This window comes from Melanerpes formicivorus, unplaced genomic scaffold (genome assembly GCF_026170545.1).
Source record: "Melanerpes formicivorus ecotype bairdi unplaced genomic scaffold, bMelFor1.0.p_v2 SCAF_9, whole genome shotgun sequence".
In the NCBI taxonomy this organism is placed as follows: Eukaryota; Metazoa; Chordata; class Aves; order Piciformes; family Picidae; genus Melanerpes; species Melanerpes formicivorus.
Window position 1 is genome coordinate 2,640,639 of NW_027142361.1, and position 19,595 is coordinate 2,660,233.

General features: G+C 43.7%; 1 protein-coding gene across 1 annotated transcript in view; it reads right to left on the reverse strand.

Annotated features, from left to right (window-relative positions):
* BMP5 (bone morphogenetic protein 5) overlaps positions 1–19,595 on the reverse strand; it is a 105,386-nt gene that overhangs the window by 9,668 nt on the left and 76,123 nt on the right. The window contains exons 4-5 of the mRNA XM_068142963.1: positions 18,174–18,368; positions 7,421–7,497 (exon numbers count right to left, since the gene is read on the reverse strand). Of these exons, the coding sequence (XP_067999064.1) occupies positions 7,421–7,497; positions 18,174–18,368 (272 nt within the window). The remainder of the gene's footprint in view (positions 1–7,420; positions 7,498–18,173; positions 18,369–19,595) is intronic.

The window sequence follows — 19,595 nt, forward strand, 5'->3', positions numbered from 1 at the left end:
GAGGAGGAGACTGATCCTGGTGAGGGGCCCTCTACTCTAAAAGATCCTGCTCAGGAGGAAGAGAAGGTTTGTTTTAAAGATCTAGCTAACCTAGTGAGATCAAAGCAGGATAGAGATGAAGCTAGGAAAGCAGCTGGCAAAGGTGGTTCTCAGCTTAAAGAGATCCTTAGGAGAATGACAGCAGGATTTTACGGGCAAAGAATTCAGGGAGATGAAGATCAAGATGATATTACAGACTGTTCGTCACCACGGGAGGAATTGCAAAATGTCCGTAAAGATTTCACCAGGGCAGATAAGGAGCCAGTTCTAGCTTGGCTTAGTAGATGTTATGATACAGGTGCTTCAGCTCTAACAGTTGGAGACAAGTCAGCAGCTCAGTTAGGAACTCTCTCAAGGGACAATGGAATAGATAGACATCTAGGTGAAGCTCTCGGTAAGGTTAATCTGTGGATACGCCTTTTAATGGCGGTTGCCCTGAGATACCCTTCCCGAGATGATCTCCCATGGAATCCTAAACCCTGGACTACCATAGATGAGGGAATTAAGCGCTTGAGAGAATTTGCTGTTAGAGAGCTACTCTATGGTGAACATGAAACTCTGAATCCTGATGACATTCCTGTGGGTATTGGTCTAGCTAAAAAGATCATCAAACTTGCTCCTTCTAATTATGCAAACATTCTGGCAAGCAGAATTGTGTCAAGAAGTTATGGTGGAGCTTCTCCTACAGTTGGCCAATTCAGTGATCAAATGAGACAACTGGAGGATAGCATGACACGTGGTTCTTTGGTTTCAGCCATTAAGACTATGTCTGGTGATATACAAAATTGCATAAGAGAGTTAAAGCATGAATTTAGAAATTCCATATCCCAATTGGCACAAAGGGATAATTTCAATTCTTCCTCCAGGTGGGTACAAGCATCATCTGTGAGGAATACACGTCCTCCAAGGAGGTCATTCCAAAACAGGACATTCCAAAACAGGTCGTTCCAAAACAGACCACCAAGGCAATCACGTAGAACTATTTGGATAACTCTGCGTGATCAATTTGGTGAGAACATGAACCGCTGGGATGGCCAACCAACTTCTAATCTTTTCAGGAGACTGAGGGAATTGCAAAGTGGCAGAACCCAAGGTAACAATACCAGAAGGGTAGCTGTTACTTCCACAGTTCCCCAGAACAACTCTTATGGCTCCAACAGTGGCTCCAGTCATAACATGCAAAGTTATAACCCTGCACAATATGTGCAATGCACATGTGCGCATGTTCCCCATAACTAGGGGTGCCCTGCCTCCCGCCAGGGGGAGGAGAGGGATAACAGAGATAATAGAATCTATTGGGATGTGTACATCCAGTGGCCTGGCACTTCACAATTTCAGAAGTACAGGGCCTTGGTTGACACAGGAGCTCAGTGCACCATAATACCATCAAATTATCAGGGATCAGAGCCCATAACTATTCTGGGAGTCACTGGTGGATCTCAAGAGTTAAGTAAGGTAGAGGTTAATATAAGTTTAACTGGTAAACAATGGAGAAAGCATACAGTTGTGACCGGACCTGACGCACCTTGTATTTTGGGAATTGATTTTCTGAGAGAAGGGCATTTCAAAGACCCTAGAGGTTACAAATGGGCTTTTGGAGTAGCTTCTATAGAAATTGATGGACAAAAATTGAAGCTATCTGCCAGACCTGAACTTTCTGATGAATCTGCAGTTGTGGGACAACATAAGATACAGGACATTAAATTGCCGGTTGCTTCTCAGACTGTGCATCACAGACAATACAGAACCAACCGTGACTCTTTGTTGCCCATTCAGAATCTGATTCGTCAGTTGGAGAGTCAGAAAGTCGTCAGTAAAACTCATTCACCTTTCAACAGTGCAGTGTGGCCTGTGCGGAAGCAGAATGGAGACTGGCGTCTGACGGTAGACTACCGAGCCCTGAATGAAGTAACACCACCTATGAGTGCAGCAGTACCAGACATGATGGAGCTACAGTATGAGCTGGAATCCAAAGAGGCCAAATGGTATGCTACCATAGACATTGCTAATGCATTTTTCTCTATTCCCATAGCAGAGGAATGCAGGCCTCAGTTTGCTTTCACCTGGAGAGGAATCCAGTACACTTTCAACAGGCTGCCAATGGGCTGGATCCACAGCTCAAGCATCTGTCATGCAGTGATCCATGATGCTCTGGAGAAAGGAGGTGCTCCAGAACACATCCAGTTCATCGATGACATCATCGTCTGGGGCAAAACTGCTGAGGAAGTCTTCGAGAGAGGTAACAAAATCATTGACATTCTTCTGGATGCAGGTTTTGCCATCAAACGAGACAAAGTGAAAGGACCTACCACAGAAATTCAATTTCTGGGAGTGCGATGGCAGGATGGACGTCGACACATTCCAGTGGATGTGGTAAATAGAGTCTCTACCATGGCAAGTCCCACAAACAAGCAAGAGACCCTATGTTTCTTGGGGATAGTGGGATTTTGGAGACTGCACATTCCTGGATACAGTCAGATTGTGAAACCTCTGTATGATGTGACTCGAAAGAGAAACCATTTCCACTGGGGACCTGAACAACAAGCAGCCTTTGACCAAATAAAGCAAGAGGTAATTCAAGCAATGGGTCTGGGACCTGTCCGAGATGGTCCAGACATTAAGAACATTTTGTACACGGCTGCAAGTGACAATGGTCCAACCTGGTGCTTGTGGCAAAAAGCTCCAGGTGAGATACGTGGACGACCTCTTGGTTTCTGGAGTCGAGGTTACAGAGGTTCAGAGGCTAATTATACTCCAACAGAGAAAGAAATCTTAGCTGCCTATGAAGGAGTGAAAGCATCTTCTGAAGTGATTGGAACTGAATCACAACTTCTTCTAGCTCCCAGATTACCAGTTTTGAATTGGATGTTCAAAGGCAAAGGATCCACACCACATCATGCCACAGACTCAACCTGGTCTAAGTGGATGGCTCTGATAACACAGAGAGCTCGAATGGGAAATCTTGAAAGACCTGGTCTAGTGGAGGTGATCTCAAGTTGGCCTGAAGGCATCAACTGTGCTAAACCTCCAGAGAAGAAAGTAACTCGTGCTGAGGAAGCTCCTCCTTATAATGACCTTTCTGATGATGAAAAGAAATATGCTTTGTTCACAGACGGTTCCTGTCGTCTTGTTGGGAACAAGCGAAGGTGGAAGTCTGCAGTGTGGAGTCCAACACGCCGAGTTGCAGAGGCGAAAGACGGAGAAGGAGAATCCAGTCAGTTCGCAGAGGTAAAAGCTGTCCAGCTAGCTCTCGACGTGGCTGAACGTGAGAGATGGCCAAAGCTTTATCTCTACACCGACTCATGGATGGTAGCCAATGCTCTATGGGGTTGGCTAAAGAACTGGAAGAAGAGTGGTTGGCAGAGGAAAGGAAAACCCATTTGGGCAGCCAACCTGTGGCAGGACATTGCTGATCGAATCGAGAGAATTCCAGTGAAAGTGAGACACATCGATGCTCACATTCCTAAGAGCAAAGCTACTGAGGAACAGCAACACAACCATCAGGCAGATCTAGCTGCAAGAGTTTCTCAAGTAGACATGGACTCTAATCTTGATCTCGACTGGAAACACCGAGGTGAGATATTCTTAGCTCGGTGGGCTCACGATTCGTCAGGACATCAGGGCAGAGATGCAACATACCAATGGGCTCGTGACAGATCCATAGACATTTCCATGGATGCTATCACGCAAGTCATCCATGACTGTGACATTTGTGCTGCTATTAAGCAGGCAAAACGACTCAAGCCCTTGTGGTATGGTGACAGATGGTCCAAGTACAAGTATGGTGAAGCTTGGCAGATTGACTACATCACTCTACCACGTTCTCGTTCTGGTAAGCAATACGTGCTTACTATGGTAGAGGCAAACACTGGATGGTTGGAAACTTATCCAGTTCCACATGCAACTGCACGCAACACCATTCTTGGTCTGGAGAGACAGATCCTATGGAGACATGGAACTCCAGAGAGGATTGAGTCAGACAACGGAACTCATTTCAAGAACAACCTTGTAAAGAACTGGGCAAAAGAGCACGGTATTGAGTGGATATTCCACATTCCCTACTATGCACCAGCTTCAGGGAAGATTGAACGCTACAACGGTTTGTTGAAGACCACTCTCAAAGCCATGGGAGGTGGATCTTTGAAAAACTGGGAAAAACATTTAGCACAAGCAACCTGGCTGGTAAATAGTAGAGGTTCAGTGAACAGAGCTGGACCTGCACATTCAGATTTGCTACGGAAAGTAGAAGGTGATAGAGTTCCTGTTGTTAGAGAAAAGAACCTGTTAGGTAAAACTGTTTGGGTATTTTCACCCTCAGGAGAGGCTAAACCTGTCCGAGGGGTGGTTTCAGCTGAAGGTCCGGGTCACACTTACTGGGTAATGCAAGAGAATGGTGAAATTCAATGTATTCCACAAAGAAATTTAACTTTAGCTGAAAGAAGTTAATTTCGAACTGTTGTACAGCTACATCGCGTCCAAAGGAAGAATCAATGAGGAATCTACGGTGCACGAACCCTGAGATCCCTGAGAGCCCTGAGTCATCTTCAAAAAGGGCAAGAAGGAGGAACCAGGGAACTACAGGCCAGTCAGTCTCACCTCTGTGCCTGGAAAGATCATGGAACAGATCCTCCTGGAGTCACTACTCGCTCAAAAGAATAGTGAAGAGGTGATTGGGAACAGTCAGCATGGCTTTGCCAAGGGCAAATCCTGCCTGACCAACCTGGTGGCCTTCTATGAGCAGGTGACAAAATTAATAGATGAGGGGCGAGCAACTGATGTCATTTACCTGGACCTGAGCAAAGCCTTCGACACTGTCCCGCACCACATCCTGGTCTCCAAACTGGTGACACATGGGTTTGATTGGTGGACCACTAGATGGATAAGGAACTGGCTTGATGGCCGCACCCAAAGAGTGGCTGTCAATGGGTCCATGTCCCAGTGGAGGCCAGTGACAAGCGGAGTCCCTCAGGGATCAGTCCTGAGACCTATCTTATTCAACATCTTTGTGGGGGACATGGACAGTGGCATTGAGTGCACCCTCAGCAAGTTTGCTGATGACACCAAGCTGTGTGGTGCAGCAGACACGCTGGAGGGAAGGGAGGCCATCCAGAGGGACCTTGACAGGCTGGAGAGGTGGGCACAGGCCAACCTCATGAAGTTCAATAAGAGCAAGTGCAGGGTCCTGCATCTGGGTCGAGGCAATCCCAGGCACAAATACAGGCTAGGCAGTGACTGGCTGGAGGATAGCCCTGAGGAGAGAGACTTGGGGGTGCTGGTGGACAAAAAGCTCAACATGAGCTCTCAGTGTGCACTTGCAGCCCGCAAAGCCAATCAGATCCTGGGCTGCATCAGGAGAAGTGTGGCTAGCAGGTCGAGGGAGGTGATCCTCCCCCTCTACTCAGCCCTGGTGCGACCCCACCTGGAGTACTGTGTCCAGTTCTGGAGCCCCTATTACAAGAGGGATGTGGAGGTGCTGGAACGTGTCCAGAGAAGGGCCACGAGGATGATCAGAGGGCTGGAGCACCTCTCCTATGAGGACAGACTGAAGGAGCTGGGGCTGTTCAGTCTGCAGAAGAGAAGGCTCCGAGGTGACCTAATTGTCGCCTTCCAGTATCTGAAGGGGGCCTACAGAAAGGCTGGGGAAGGACTTCTCAGGATATCAGGTAGTGATAGGACTAGGGGGAATGGAATGAAGCTGGAGGTGGGGAGATTCAGGCTGGATGTGAGGAGGAGGTTCTTCACCATGAGAGTGGTGAAACCCTGGAATGGGTTGTCCAGGGAGGTGGTCGAGGCCCCGTCCCTGGGGGTGTTTAAGAGCAGGCTGGATGAGGCTCTGTCCAGCCTGATCTAGTGTGGGGTGTCCCTGCCCATGGCAGGGGGGTTGGAACTAGATGATCCTTGTGGTCCCTTCCAACCCTGAATGAAACTATGAAACTATGAAACTATGAAACTAAGAGACCCTGAGAATCCCTGTTTCCCTTTTCTTCGCTTCGTCAGTGAAGAAATGAACTGTTTTCCATTTTTCTCATTTTCTGATTTTCTTGGACTTTTGAATCATCTTCATCTGAGCATAGCCGGAATGGACTATGAACTTTACTCACGAACTGTAAATATAGTTTTGGATTGGATGGACAGTATGAACAGCCAATGAAATTGTTTAGAAGGGGTGGACTGTGGCCGGTTGACGTTGCCCCCTTAAGAAAGGGAATATGGTGGACGGAAGTTGGTAAACGGAAGGAATAGTCTAAACTAATTTCATTGGACGAGTGGGAGGAAGCACCTTCTGAGCTGGGACTATACTGGGCACTCCGGCACCTTATCTTCAGTCTTGCTTCCGCCTTTCCATGGTGCAGCAGCTCTGCAGCTAACTCTGTGCTGGGCTTTCTGCCAAGGCCTCGGCCTTGAAAACAAGATACCAGGCCTGTATATTAACTCTTTTCCAATTAACACAAAACTGCTTTTAACTTCTTTCTTTCGCTCTCTCTCTCTTCTAACCTAATCTGGGGAAAGGGGGGAAAGAGGGGAAAGAGGAGGTGGGGAACCCCCTCTCTGCCGAGGGGTTTACTCTCATTTCTGTGTTACTCTGTTGTATATCTTTGTATATATTGTAGATATTGTAAATTTGTAAATATTCCCCCTGCAAATCCTACATTGCTTTGTAAATATAGCTCCACTGCTTTGCTAATTCAGCTTGCGAGTTTTTTTTTTCCCTTCCCTTCAATTTTTTTTCCCTTTTACTTTACAAGGGGGAAGGGAGGAGGTTTCTTGGCCTTGCCCTTCCACCCACCACAGCTGTGTACAGGGTTATTATGCTCTACAGACTTGGGAAAACAGTCTCTGACTGAGTCTTTGGGCTACTGTGAGGATAAATATACTACAAAGTATCAGACAGAGCAATGAGGCTGTATAGCAGGATAAGTCTTTCCCAGAAATTATATAAACTTAGCATGGTGTTATAAAGACCACAGAACAGTGATCCAAGCTCTAGTTCCCTACAGATCCTACTCCAGTGAAATCTCTCTGACCTGTTATAGTCTGCACTGAACCACGGAAAATTCAAATGTTCCATTGCTTGCTGTGGGGATTTTGGTTTTGTTTACCACAGATCTATTAATATCTTGAGTAGCAGTTCAGATTTATCTTTATGTGAACTAATCCAGATCTTAAAGCCATTAGTGCATGCAAACTCTTTGAGAGAATAGCAGCCAAAAAAGGTAAATTGTCAGTGACATGGATTTGTTACAAAATGCATTTAAAGAATTTGTCTCTCATCAGTAAAATGCCAATTACCATGAAGAAAACAGACTGTAAATAACGGGATGCTGTAAAACAAATTGTCCCAATTTGAACTGATAGGAAACACCATTTATGACTTTCATATCTGCCATCCTAAGTCTCGGAAGCTCACATAAAGTTCATGTTTCTTACAGGCTTGCTTTTGCTCGCTTGTATTATAATCTACAGAAAGAAAATAACAACAATAAATTGTTTAGAAGTATTGCTAGATCAGACAAGATTTAGCTATTTTCGAGCTCATCACCAAACTGTGCAAAGGAAAAGAACAAGCATACTGTCAGTTATATTTCTAGGGATTTAAAAAGGCAGTGTAAAATTGGAAATGCAGAATCAACAGTGTTGGCCTGATATAACTTTTACGCATGGACAAAACAATGCACAAAGCATTAAAGGAAACAGGTTTAGAGGTTGCCTGGTTGCTGGCTAGCTAGATAACAGCTCAGATAATATGAACACAGTAGATCCAAGCACAAGTGAGAACAAGGAAGCTGCCCGAGCAGCAAGAGTCCTGGTTAGGAAAGCCAAAGCAGAGTTTGAGTTGAATCTAGCCAGGGAGATTAAAGGGAATACTAACAACTTTTACAGGTATATTAATGGGAAGAAGAAGACTAGGGAAGGTGTGGGCCCCCTCAGAAAGGAAAATGGTGACATGGTCACATGTGATGAGGAAAAGGCTGAGGTACTTAACTTCTTTACCTCAGTCTTCACTGCAAGGGCCTCTAGCCACACTCCTGATGTTATGGAAGTCAAAGCCAGGGACGGGGAGGAAGAACTGCCCATTGTAAGTGCAGATCAGGTTCGTGATCATCTGAAGAACCTGAAAGTGTTCAAGTCCATGGGACCCGACGGGATACACCCACGGGTACTGAGAGAACTGGCAGAGGAGGTTGCTAAACCCCTCTCTATTATATTTCAAAAGTCCTGGCAGTCTGGTGAAGTCCCCACAGACTGGAAAAGGGGAAACATTGCCCCCATCCTCAAAAAGGGCAAGAAGGAGGAACCAGGGAACTACAGGCCAGTCAGTCTCACCTCTGTGCCTGGAAAGATCATGGAACAGATCCTCCTGGAGTCACTACTCGCTCAAAAGAATAGTGAAGAGGTGATTGGGAACAGTCAGCATGGCTTTGCCAAGGGCAAATCCTGCCTGACCAACCTGGTGGCCTTCTATGAGCAGGTGACAAAATTAATAGATGAGGGGCGAGCAACTGATGTCGTTTACCTGGACCTGAGCAAAGCCTTCGACACTGTCCCACACCACATCCTGGTCTCCAAACTGGTGACACATGGGTTTGATTGGTGGACCACTAGATGGATAAGGAACTGGCTTGATGGCCGCACCCAAAGAGTGGCTGTCAATGGGTCCATGTCCCAGTGGAGGCCAGTGACAAGTGGAGTCCCTCAGGGATCAGTCCTGGGACCTGTCTTATTCAACATCTTTGTGGGGGACATGGACAGTGGCATTGAGTGCACCCTCAGCAAGTTTGCTGATGACACCAAGCTGTGTGGTGCAGCAGACACGCTGGAGGGAAGGGAGGCCATCCAGAGGGACCTTGACAGGCTGGAGAGGTGGGCACAGGCCAACCTCATGAAGTTCAATAAGAGCAAGTGCAGGGTCCTGCATCTGGGTCGAGGCAATCCCAGGCACAAATACAGGCTGGGCAGTGACTGGCTGGAGGGTAGCCCTGAGGAGAGAGACTTGGGGGTGCTGGTGGACAAAAAGCTCAACATGAGCTCTCAGTGTGCACTTGCAGCCCGCAAAGCCAATCAGATCCTGGGCTGCATCAGGAGAAGTGTGGCTAGCAGGTCGAGGGAGGTGATCCTCCCCCTCTACTCAGCCCTGGTGAGACCCCACCTGGAGTACTGTGTCCAGTTCTGGAGCCCCTATTACAAGAGGGATGTGGAGGTGCTGGAACGTGTCCAGAGAAGGGCCACGAGGATGATCAGAGGGCTGGAGCACCTCTCCTATGAGGACAGACTGAAGGAGTTGGGGCTGTACAGTCTGCAGAAGAGAAGGCTCCGAGGAGACCTAATTGTCGCCTTCCAGTATCTGAAGGGGGCCTACAGGAAGGCTGGGGAAGGACTTCTCAGGATATCAGGTAGTGATAGGACTAGGGGGAATGGAATGAAGCTGGAGGTGGGGAGATTCAGGCTGGATGTGAGGAGGAGGTTCTTCACCATGAGAGTGGTGGGACCCTGGAATGGGTTGTCCAGAGAAGGGCAACAAGGCTGGTGAGAGGCCTTGAACACAAGCCCTATGAGGAGAGGCTGAGGGAGCTGGGATTGTTTAGCCTGGAGAAGAGGAGGCTCAGGGGTGACCTTATTGCCCTCTACAACTACCTGAAGGGTGGTTGTAGCCAGGAGGGGGTTGGCCTCTTCTCCCAGGCAACCAGCACCAGAACAAGGGGACACGGTCTCAAGCTGCGCCAGGGGAGGTTCAGACTCGAGGTGAGGAGGAAGTTCTTCACCGAGCGAGTCATTCGGCATTGGAATGGGTTGCCCAGGGAGGTGGTTGAGTCATCGACCCTGGAGGCGTTCAAGGGGAGATTGGACGTGGCACTTGGTGCCATGGTCTAGTCATGGGGTCTGCGGTGTCAGGTTGGACTCGATGATCCTCGAGGTCCTTTCCAACCTAAGTGATACTGTGATACTGTGATACTGTCCAGGGAGGTGGTCGAGGCCCCGTCCCTGGGGGTGTTTAAGAGCAGGCTGGATGAGGCTCTGTCCAGCCTGATCTAGTGTGGGGTGTCCCTGCCCATGGCAGGGGGGTTGGAACTAGATGATCCTTGTGGTCCCTTCCAACCCTGAATGAAACTATGAAACTATGAAACAAGATTTAGCTATTTTCGAGCTCATCACCAAACTGTGCAAAGGAAAAGAACAAGCATACTGTCAGTTATATTTCTAGGGATTTAAAAAGGCAGTGTAAAATTGGAAATGCAGAATCAGCAGTGTTGGCCTGATATAACTTTTACGCATGGACAAAACAATGCACAAAGCATTAAAGGAAACAGGTTTAGAGGTTGCCTGGTTGCTGGCTAGCTAGATAACAGCTCAGATAATATGAACACAGTTGATCCAAGCACAAGTGAGAACCTGATCCAAGATATGAGCGGCCTAATTCAAAAGAAATATTGACAATTATAAAAATCTTATTGAAACAACAGAATTTCCATATGTCTGTTATTTAAATATTGGGAAATTTCATACTTACTTTTTAACACTATTTTCTGGAAATATTCACCACTTGATGATATTTAGTTGGTAATACTAATGTAAACAAGTAGATTAACTGATGCCTGAATGTTCCTGTACTGTCAGTGATGTGTCAGGATAGGACACAGAGAACCTTCCATACATCCTTCTCCAGAACACTTAATCCTGGAGAAAATCTGGTACTTTTTGCTTACTGCCTCTGAGAAACAGGAAAAGAAGGGAACAGAGTCATGCCTTCACCACATTAGCACTCCAGAGTTGGTTTATAGTGCTATTCAAGTGACACCATCAGTGAGGCATGCGATAGAGCAGGGATGACAGGCTGTCTCCTCTGGTTCCCTTTCAAGAATGCTTAAAGTTGCTTTTTTTTGCACCAAAAATAACAATTGTGGAAAAATACCAAACCAAACAGCCCCCCCAAAAAACCAAAACAAAACCACAATGGTGGAAGTTCACAATAACAAAAAAATCCCTTAAAAACATGGAAGACACTGGAAAAGAAACAAAACATTCATTTTTTTAGAATTTTTTTTTTATCATTAAACATCTTGAGGATGGGATGGGAGGGTCTCTATTGAAAAATTCCTAGAAAGTTGAGAGGCCTTTTTCACATAAAATCAAAGGAGAGGAGTTCTACAGTTTGTGAGATAACCCACTGTAGTGCTTCATCTGCAGAAAACGCTTCCAAACAGATGACCCTAAAAGAGCTTTTCTGCAAATTTACCAAATGTTCTGATCTGCTCTATCATTCTTTCTCTGGGTTCTCTTCAGATTCGTTCTGTCTTTCTGCAGATGTGACAGCCAAAATTGAGTACAGTGCCAAAAAGTAAAATAATTATTTCCTATGATATCCAGATTATTTGCCAGGCAGCCAGTACCAGAACAAGAGGACACAGTCTCAGGCTGCTCCAGGGGAGGTTTAGGTTGGATGTTAGGAAGAAGTTCTATACAGAGAGAGTGATTGCCCATTGGAATGGGCTGCCTGAGGAGATGGTGGAGTCACCATCATTGGAGGTGTTCAGGAAGAGACTTGATAGGGTGCTTGGTGCTATGGTTTAGTTGTTTGGGTGGGTTGGATTGGTTGATGGGTTGGATGCGATGATCTTGAAGGTCTCTTCCAACCTGGTTTATTCTATTCTATAGTCAGTAGATTCCAGAACAGGAGCTTTGTAGCAAAACCACACTATCAAATGATTAGCTTCAGAGCCTTTTTTATATACTCCTGCCTCATTGTCATAGGATTATGTTGTAGATTAGGTCCACTCATATGCAGGTCAAGCAAATATGTCATAAAACCATTGTGGCTGAGTAGGAAACTTGACTGAGCTCAAATTCAAATAAGAAGTAGATGTAATGTGGAACTGGGATGAGGTACACAGAAATAACGTAAACATAGTGCCTGGGCATTCTTTGTCTTGTTTTTGACTGGTAAGATTCATCCTGAGGACTCCCAGTTCCTGAACCTAGTGAAGCTGAACCCACAGTAAAAGAATTTGAAGATATATGAGTCCATGTGAGCATAAGGAATGAATTTCAGGGTGGGGAATGAGCTGACCAACATTATTGTGAAGTCGCTTCCTGCTGGGTTTTGAGTATTCATAGTGACTGGATGATATTTCTGATGATTCAAAAATGGAAAATGTCACACCCGTGTTCAAGAAGGGCAATCAGCTTAACTTCAGTTTCTGGGAAGTCTGTGGAGCAAATTGTCCTAGAAGCTGTGTCCAGGCACATGAATTACATATTTGGGAACAGTGAGCAAAAACTGTGCCTAACCAACCTGATCATTTTCTGTGATGAGCTGACTAGCTTTGCAGGCTCTTGAAGAGCATTGAGTGTTGTTCACTTTGCTTGTAGGAAAGTTTTTAATATAGACTCCCATAGTATTCTTAAAGCCAAGCTGGTCAGATATGGTTTAGATAGGTAAAGGTAAAGGATAGGTAAAGGATACAATGGATGGGCTACTGGGAAAAAAAAGGGTTGTGATCAGTGGTACAAATCCATCTGGAATCTGGTTATTAGGGATGTCCCTAAAGGATCAATACTGATGCCAATAGTGATTAATATCTTTGTTAACAACCTGGACTATAGAACAGAGCATGCTCTCTGCAAGTTCACAGACTATACCAGATCTGGGAGGAGTGATCAGTCATTCAAATTACCAATAAAATGTTGGATTGATTCAGATCCAGAAGAGACTCAATGAGATGTCAGTCAAAATACCCATCCAAATTTTAATCTTATTAGTAATGTAGACTTTGGATGTGATTTTAATTTTTTTCTTTTATTTTTTTTTTTAAACAGGCTGCATACCTGCTTTCTGTTTAATATGCCTGGGCCCCATCTCCTGAAACTCTTTCAAAAGCTGTGCACAAATCAAGATCTAGCCATTTGCAGTACTAAATAACTTGTTCTAGTACCACCAGGGATCTTAACTTGAACAATTTTTTAAAAAATTATCAGTTGGAAGGGAAGAACTGAATTGCCCAGCGGGCCTTTCTTTTTGCCATGCTGAGAATACAGTAAAAGTAATTGCGAGGTGCAAGAAATTAGAAAATAAGGTGCCAAAAGACAAAATGCAAGACACAATAGGAAGGTGGGGAAAAAAAACAACAAAAAACAAGGGGAAAAAAGAAACAGAAGAGGAAGAAGAAAAATCAAGGAGAAAAGGAAAGCATGAATGTAATGAAGTAAAAAATTATGTGTAGAGAGAAGTGTAATCAAACTCTGATGTATAAACAATAACTATCTGAGTTTGGGTGCATAACATCTGGCTGGATAGATGAGCATTTTTCACTGTTAATATTTTGCTTAGATGGTGTAGAAACAAGATTATGGAACAAGGCTGGAAACTGAAGATCTACATTAGACAGTGAGATTTGTCCATCACTGTGTCATTTACATCAACTGTGTATCGCATCAGGGAGTGAATGAGAATTGAATATGGCCTGTTGACAGTCCACCATGTGGAAGATGAAGGGTAGAATATTTTGGGGGTTTTTGTGGTTTAAATATGGAGAGACGAATTATACTTCTAAAGTGCTGCTCATTATCGGAAGCTGTAAAGAACTAAGAGAATCAGCTTTCTTGCACAAGTCTACAGGGATGTAATCTATCCTTCAGTTCCTGGGGCTGGTGAATAGGAGGAAAAGGGAGTAGTTTTTTCCTGATAACCACACTCCCCATGGAAGAATTGTGTTCTGCAAAGATGCAATGACTGGAGTAGTAAAAATGTCTTCTCCCCTCCACGTGCTTTTGCACACTGGAGCATCTGGGTGGAATTAGCATGTTGCCTTTGCCATCAGTGTGCTCATCTATATATTTTAATGAGTATTGTTCCAACAGTTATTAAAACAGAAAGGATTTGGAATCACAGTGTGAAAAGTCTTATCACTGATCATTAATGGCAGGAGGGTTTGTATTTGCAATATGAGAAATGCTATTGCAAACTGCATGGCAACAACATAGAAGCTCATTTTTTTGTGGTGCAGGAGCTGCTCCTCCACAGAGTTTTGCTACAGAAGATGTTGCTCTATGAGGTTGTGGTTACTTACATGTTTTCAGCTTCATCACTAGTTCCAGTGTGCCTGTATCCTTCTGCCTCCACCTCCAGTCAGAGTTCAATGTCCTTGCCTTTGATGCAACTGCACATGCAATTGTTCCATAACTTGATTTTATTTTAATAGTATGTTTTTCTTGAAAGCAAATGTTTTTCAACAGAGATCTGTCATATCAACATATACAGTGATGTACCTCTATGCATATTCAGACCAGGGGCTTAAAGAGTTTAGGAGAAAATTTGTTTCATAATGTACATTTTACTACAGATGCTCTGATTTTTCTTGTTTTACATTTCTGGAGCACGGCTTGATGCATAGATGAGGCTGACCAGTGTTTTGAGACACAGAAAGCTCTTCCTGAGGTGACTGTCATACAAATGCAACTTGCTGGCATGTGTTAGAGTCAAATTTTTCCAGGGAAGTTTGTGTTCTGCAATAACCAAGAAGCTTAACAAATCTCTTCAGTTCTCATTTCCTTGTCAGCTAGAATCATAAGATTCAATCTGAAAGCGTGACATTCATATTTAGGTATCTTGTATATACCATGTACTCAGATGATTTTCCCTTCTCCCAAAATAACGATTCTCAAAATATGTAGATACTTTCTAAGAAATGTGAAAAATCTTTCTGTGATATTCTTTGTGCTGAATGTTACTTACCCTTGAGATAAGAGATTGTGTTTTGGACTGAATGCAGTTGCACAGATCATAGTTGAGTGTATTTAAAGAGAAACAAAATCAATAAAACAAAACACACACAAAAAAACCCCCTCATGTCATGTCATTCCATTCAAAGCCCTTTTATGAAAATAGAGAAGTGCATCATAGAGCACCAGCAAAATAGAAGGAACAGTCCCTGCAGGGGAAAAAAAAAAACAAACAACTGATCATACTAGAATTACACAAAATGCAGATTCAATTTGTCTACTGATGTAAATTTAGAGAGAGCATCAGCTAGCAAGCCTAACTGATGTATCTGTTTGAGCCACATCTAAACCACAAGATGCTAAGGTGATTTTTAACTTGCACTGTTACCAAAAAATCTGAAGAACTTTGAAGCAGGTAATGAAAAGAAAATGGTTAGTCAATATAACTTTATAAATAATAAACAACTGAAAAAATCCGCTTTGCTACATATATGTAACGATTTTATTTGTTTTTACTAACAAATAGCTAAAGTTGTCCCATTTGGGACGTCTTTCATTATTTCTTTAAAACTGCTACCCTGAAATATTCCTTAGTAAGGGGTCAGAACTTAACTGTGCAGATGAGTTTTGTTGTATAGTTATACAGAACGTGTGAGAATTTTACAATACTCAAAAAAACAAAAAAAAAAAAAACAACCAGCGAACAAACAAAAGAACACCAGAAAATAGAGATCCCTAACACCTTAAAAGATGTCAGGGGCTTTTCAAAAGCTAATGTCCTCAGGGAGACCATGTGCATCTCTAAGTCATGTACCTTGAGGTTCTCAGTGGAAACTAAAGAAATTGCACAGTATTTTTTCTACCTATAAATCATATACAAATAAACTGAGACCATTACTGAAACCAGTAATAATTTCTCCTCTTGATCAAGCCCCTTTTTAAGTTTCTAAACATGTTTAAATACTTATTTTTAACGTTAAAGTGGATTTTTATTCCAGTAGATCACAAGGTAATCTTTATGTTTAGAAAGAAAAATATTATAATAATTTCTATTATTTCTTTAGTTTCTCAATAACAATTTGTCCTTGTTAAGGCAAAATTCATCCTTGTGCAGAAGATCAGGAAAGGCTTATGCATTACATTAAAGGGGCTCTCTAACCTGCCACTATTGAAGTTTTGAGATGGATAGTTCTTAAATAAATTAATTCCACTCCAGGGCTGATTTTTTTCCACTAAATACTAATTTGTTTATTTGTAGACATCCATGTAGCTTAAGAATAGCGCCTATACTGAGGTTTTGATGTGCTGGTACCAGGTCTGTCATGGTTTTAGAAAGATAAAGACACTCTACCCACCCAAACCAGAAATGGTTGATCAAAAGGAAGAATATTTATAAAATGACCTTATGCCTCTAGATGAAAGAACAGGTATAAAATCGTTTCCAGACTCTAAGGGTATTAACAACATTTTCACATGCATTTTTTTCAGTACCTTTCAGGTAAATAATGCACCAAATGACATCTGCTGGAGAGGCAACACAGCTAGGTACCAGCAATCCAGGGTGTTCCTGAAATGCATAGATGACAGCTTCCTCCTCCAAATGGTAGAGGAACCAACAAGAAAAGGTGCTATGCTGGACCTTGTTCTTACCAATAGGAAAGGGCTGGTGACCGATGTGAGGCTCAGGGATAACCTTGGCTGCAGTGACCATGAAACGATAGAATTTAAGATCCCCAGGGCAACTAGGAGGATGTGTCCCAAGCATACAACCCTGGACTTTAGGCATGCAGACTTCGAACGCTTCAGGGATCTGCTGGCCAAAGTATCATGGGACAAAGTCCTAGAGGGAAGAGTGGCCCTGGACAGCTGGTCAGTGTTCAAATATCATCTTCTCTGTGGTTTGTGACCATCTGAAGAGCCTGAAAGTGTCCAAATCCATGGGACCTGATGAGGACACCCACAGGTGCTGAGGGAACTGGCAGATGAGGTCACTGTGTGTGGTGCAGAAGACACACTGGAGGGAAGGGAGGCCATCCAGAGGGACCCTGACAGGCTGGAGAGGTGGGCCCATGGCAACCTCATGAGGTTCAACAAAACCAAATGCAAGGTCCTACATCTGGGTCAGGGCAATCCCAAACACTGATATAGGCTGGGCAATGACTGGCTTGAGAGCAGCCCTGAAGAAAAGGACCTGGGGGTGCTCGTGGATTAGAAGCTCAACATGAGCCACTAGTGTGCACTTGCAGCCCAGAAAGCCAATCACATCCTGGGCTGCATCAAGAGAAGCATAGCCAGCAGGTCGAGGGACGTGATTGTCCCCCTCTACTCCACTCTGGTGAGACCCCACCTGGAGTATTGTATCCAGTTCTGGAGCCCCTACTACAAGAAGGATGTGGATGTACTGGAACATGTCCAGAGAAGGGCCACAAGGATGATCAGAGAGCTGGAGCACCTCTCTTATGAAGACAGACTGAGAGAGTTGGGGTTGTTCAGTTTGGAGAAGTGAAGGCTCCAAGGAGACCTTATTGTGGCCTTCCAGTATCTTAAGGGGGCCTACAAGAAAGATGGGGAGGGACTGTTTAGGGTGTCAGGTAGTGATAGTACTAGGATGAATGGAGCAGACATAGAAATGGGCAGATTCAGATCAGATGTTAGGAAGAAGTTCTTCACCATGAGGGTGTTGAGACACTGGAACAGGTTGCCCAAGGAGGTGGTAGAAGCCCCATCCCTGGAAGTTTTGAAGGCCAGGCTGGATGTGGCTCTGATCAACCTGCTCTAGTGTGAGGTGTCCCTGCTCATGGCAGGGGGGTTGGAAATAGATGATCCTTGAGTTCCCTTCCAACCCTAACTTTATGATTCTATAATTATAAATTCTTTCAATTCAGGGATAACCTTTGTATTTACAACAGCAAGTATCAGCTGGTCTGAATTCTGTCATAGGTTGAGTTTATGCTTTCACAGATTGGTTAAACTTCCACATTTGCAGTAGTCAGGTAATTGTGTTACATCTTGACTTCTTGCACTCAGTCTCTGGCTGAGGCTTCCTAGATGTGCAATTGGGGTGCAACACTTTACTCTCTCTGGTTTTCTACTCTGTGTAGCAAAGATCTCATCTGGTTCCTTACTACCTAGGACTAATTTCAAGCTCACATACAGCCTTACCCAAACTACTTGGTCCTTTCACCTTGCAGGAGTCCATAATGGATGTAAGTGATCTGACACATGGTAGACCATGCTCAGGACCAACACAATAGAAGAGGTTTAAGCAAAGCTAGAGGAGTATATAGAAATAGAGTGGGAACACCCTTTCTGACAGTTCCACCAGGTACCAGTATCTTTGAGCTGCTCTGACTCCAGTGCATTTGAGCAGGTGCCCACAACTCCCATAAATATGCTAGTAAATCACAGCTTCATCTTACCCCCGATACTTGGCATTCTAGAGGATTCCTGATGACTACTGGATTTGTTGCGGTTTTGATTTTTCCTTTTGTTGGCTGCTCGGACAGAACGGAAAAGCACTTCACTTGCCTTGAAGAATGCAACCATGAATGGTTGCTTTGACTGAGGGCCATGTCTTCCAATCAGGCCGGCAGATTTAACATTGATACTTCGACCTATAAAGTAATGGAAATTATAAGTTAAAAGGTGGACTCCTGCCTCTCTTGAAGCCATGGTGGGAGTTCAGCTGCTGACTGAAGCATGGAAAGGATTTTGCCCATAATCCTATATATATGTGATTAAAAAACCTAACAGCATTTTTTTGAATGGAACATAAAAGACACCAAAAATAAAAAAAAAGGCAACAATTTGCAAGTTCCAACAGCTTTACAGCTAGTTTGTCATTGCATAAAATTGCAGTCCCTTTGTGTTACATGTCTCATTCATTACACAGATATTTTAATTTAGTCTCATGCACACGTCTACAGAATTGAAAATTAAATGAGCCTCATTAAATTCTATAGGGTCTAAAAAGGATAATATAATAAGGTCATCTAATTTTTGTGTCACTTGAGTGTGAGTTGTGAAACCTTATAGTCCCCAAAGCAAATAGGTAGCAAAACAAGTATAGATAATAAATATACTTCTGCTATAAAAATAAATACTGTGAAGTGTTACTCCAACTGATATTCATTCACTAGCAAAGGTAGAAAGGCATTTAGTCATTTAAGAGAACCGAGTTTGAAATATGTACATTATTGACTCTGGTTCTGTTCCCAGGGGGTGTGCATATTTCTTTAAAATATTTGTTTAGTCAAGACTGTGTGATAATCTCACTATATTATAGGATCTAAACCTCACTAAAAGAAAAGAAAGCAAAGCAAGTCACTGAAACTGCATCAGTGACATTTTAGCAAATAAACCCTTGCTCTTAACAGAATTTATTTTGGCAGCATTAACGCTTTTGTGCGTACATGTATTATACAGAGCCCTTCAACAGTCAGAAAATGAGACAGTGTCATGTGAAGCTGTGCAGCTGTGCTGGGTGGGGGACACAGAGGTCCTTTAAACGGGAAGGTGCAGACACAGGCGTTGTGTGTGCTGTGTGGCATCGGGACACCTGGGAATTCTTCCGAAGGAACTGGAAAAGTTTGCTTTGTGCATGACGAAGGCACATCTGCCTCACCAACGTGTAATACCTCTAACACAATCATCCTGGAAAAGAAATCGCAAATAAGCATAAGAGCAAACCTTATAGAAATAAGCATATAGGTTTCCTTTTCAAACACAAACTTACAGTGGCTGTAAGCCAGAGTCTATATTTCTTAGAAAAACTCTATCACTGGCGTAAATGAAAGAGGCAGTTTGATTTGTGGTTAAAGTAGTTTCCATTCTACTTCCAC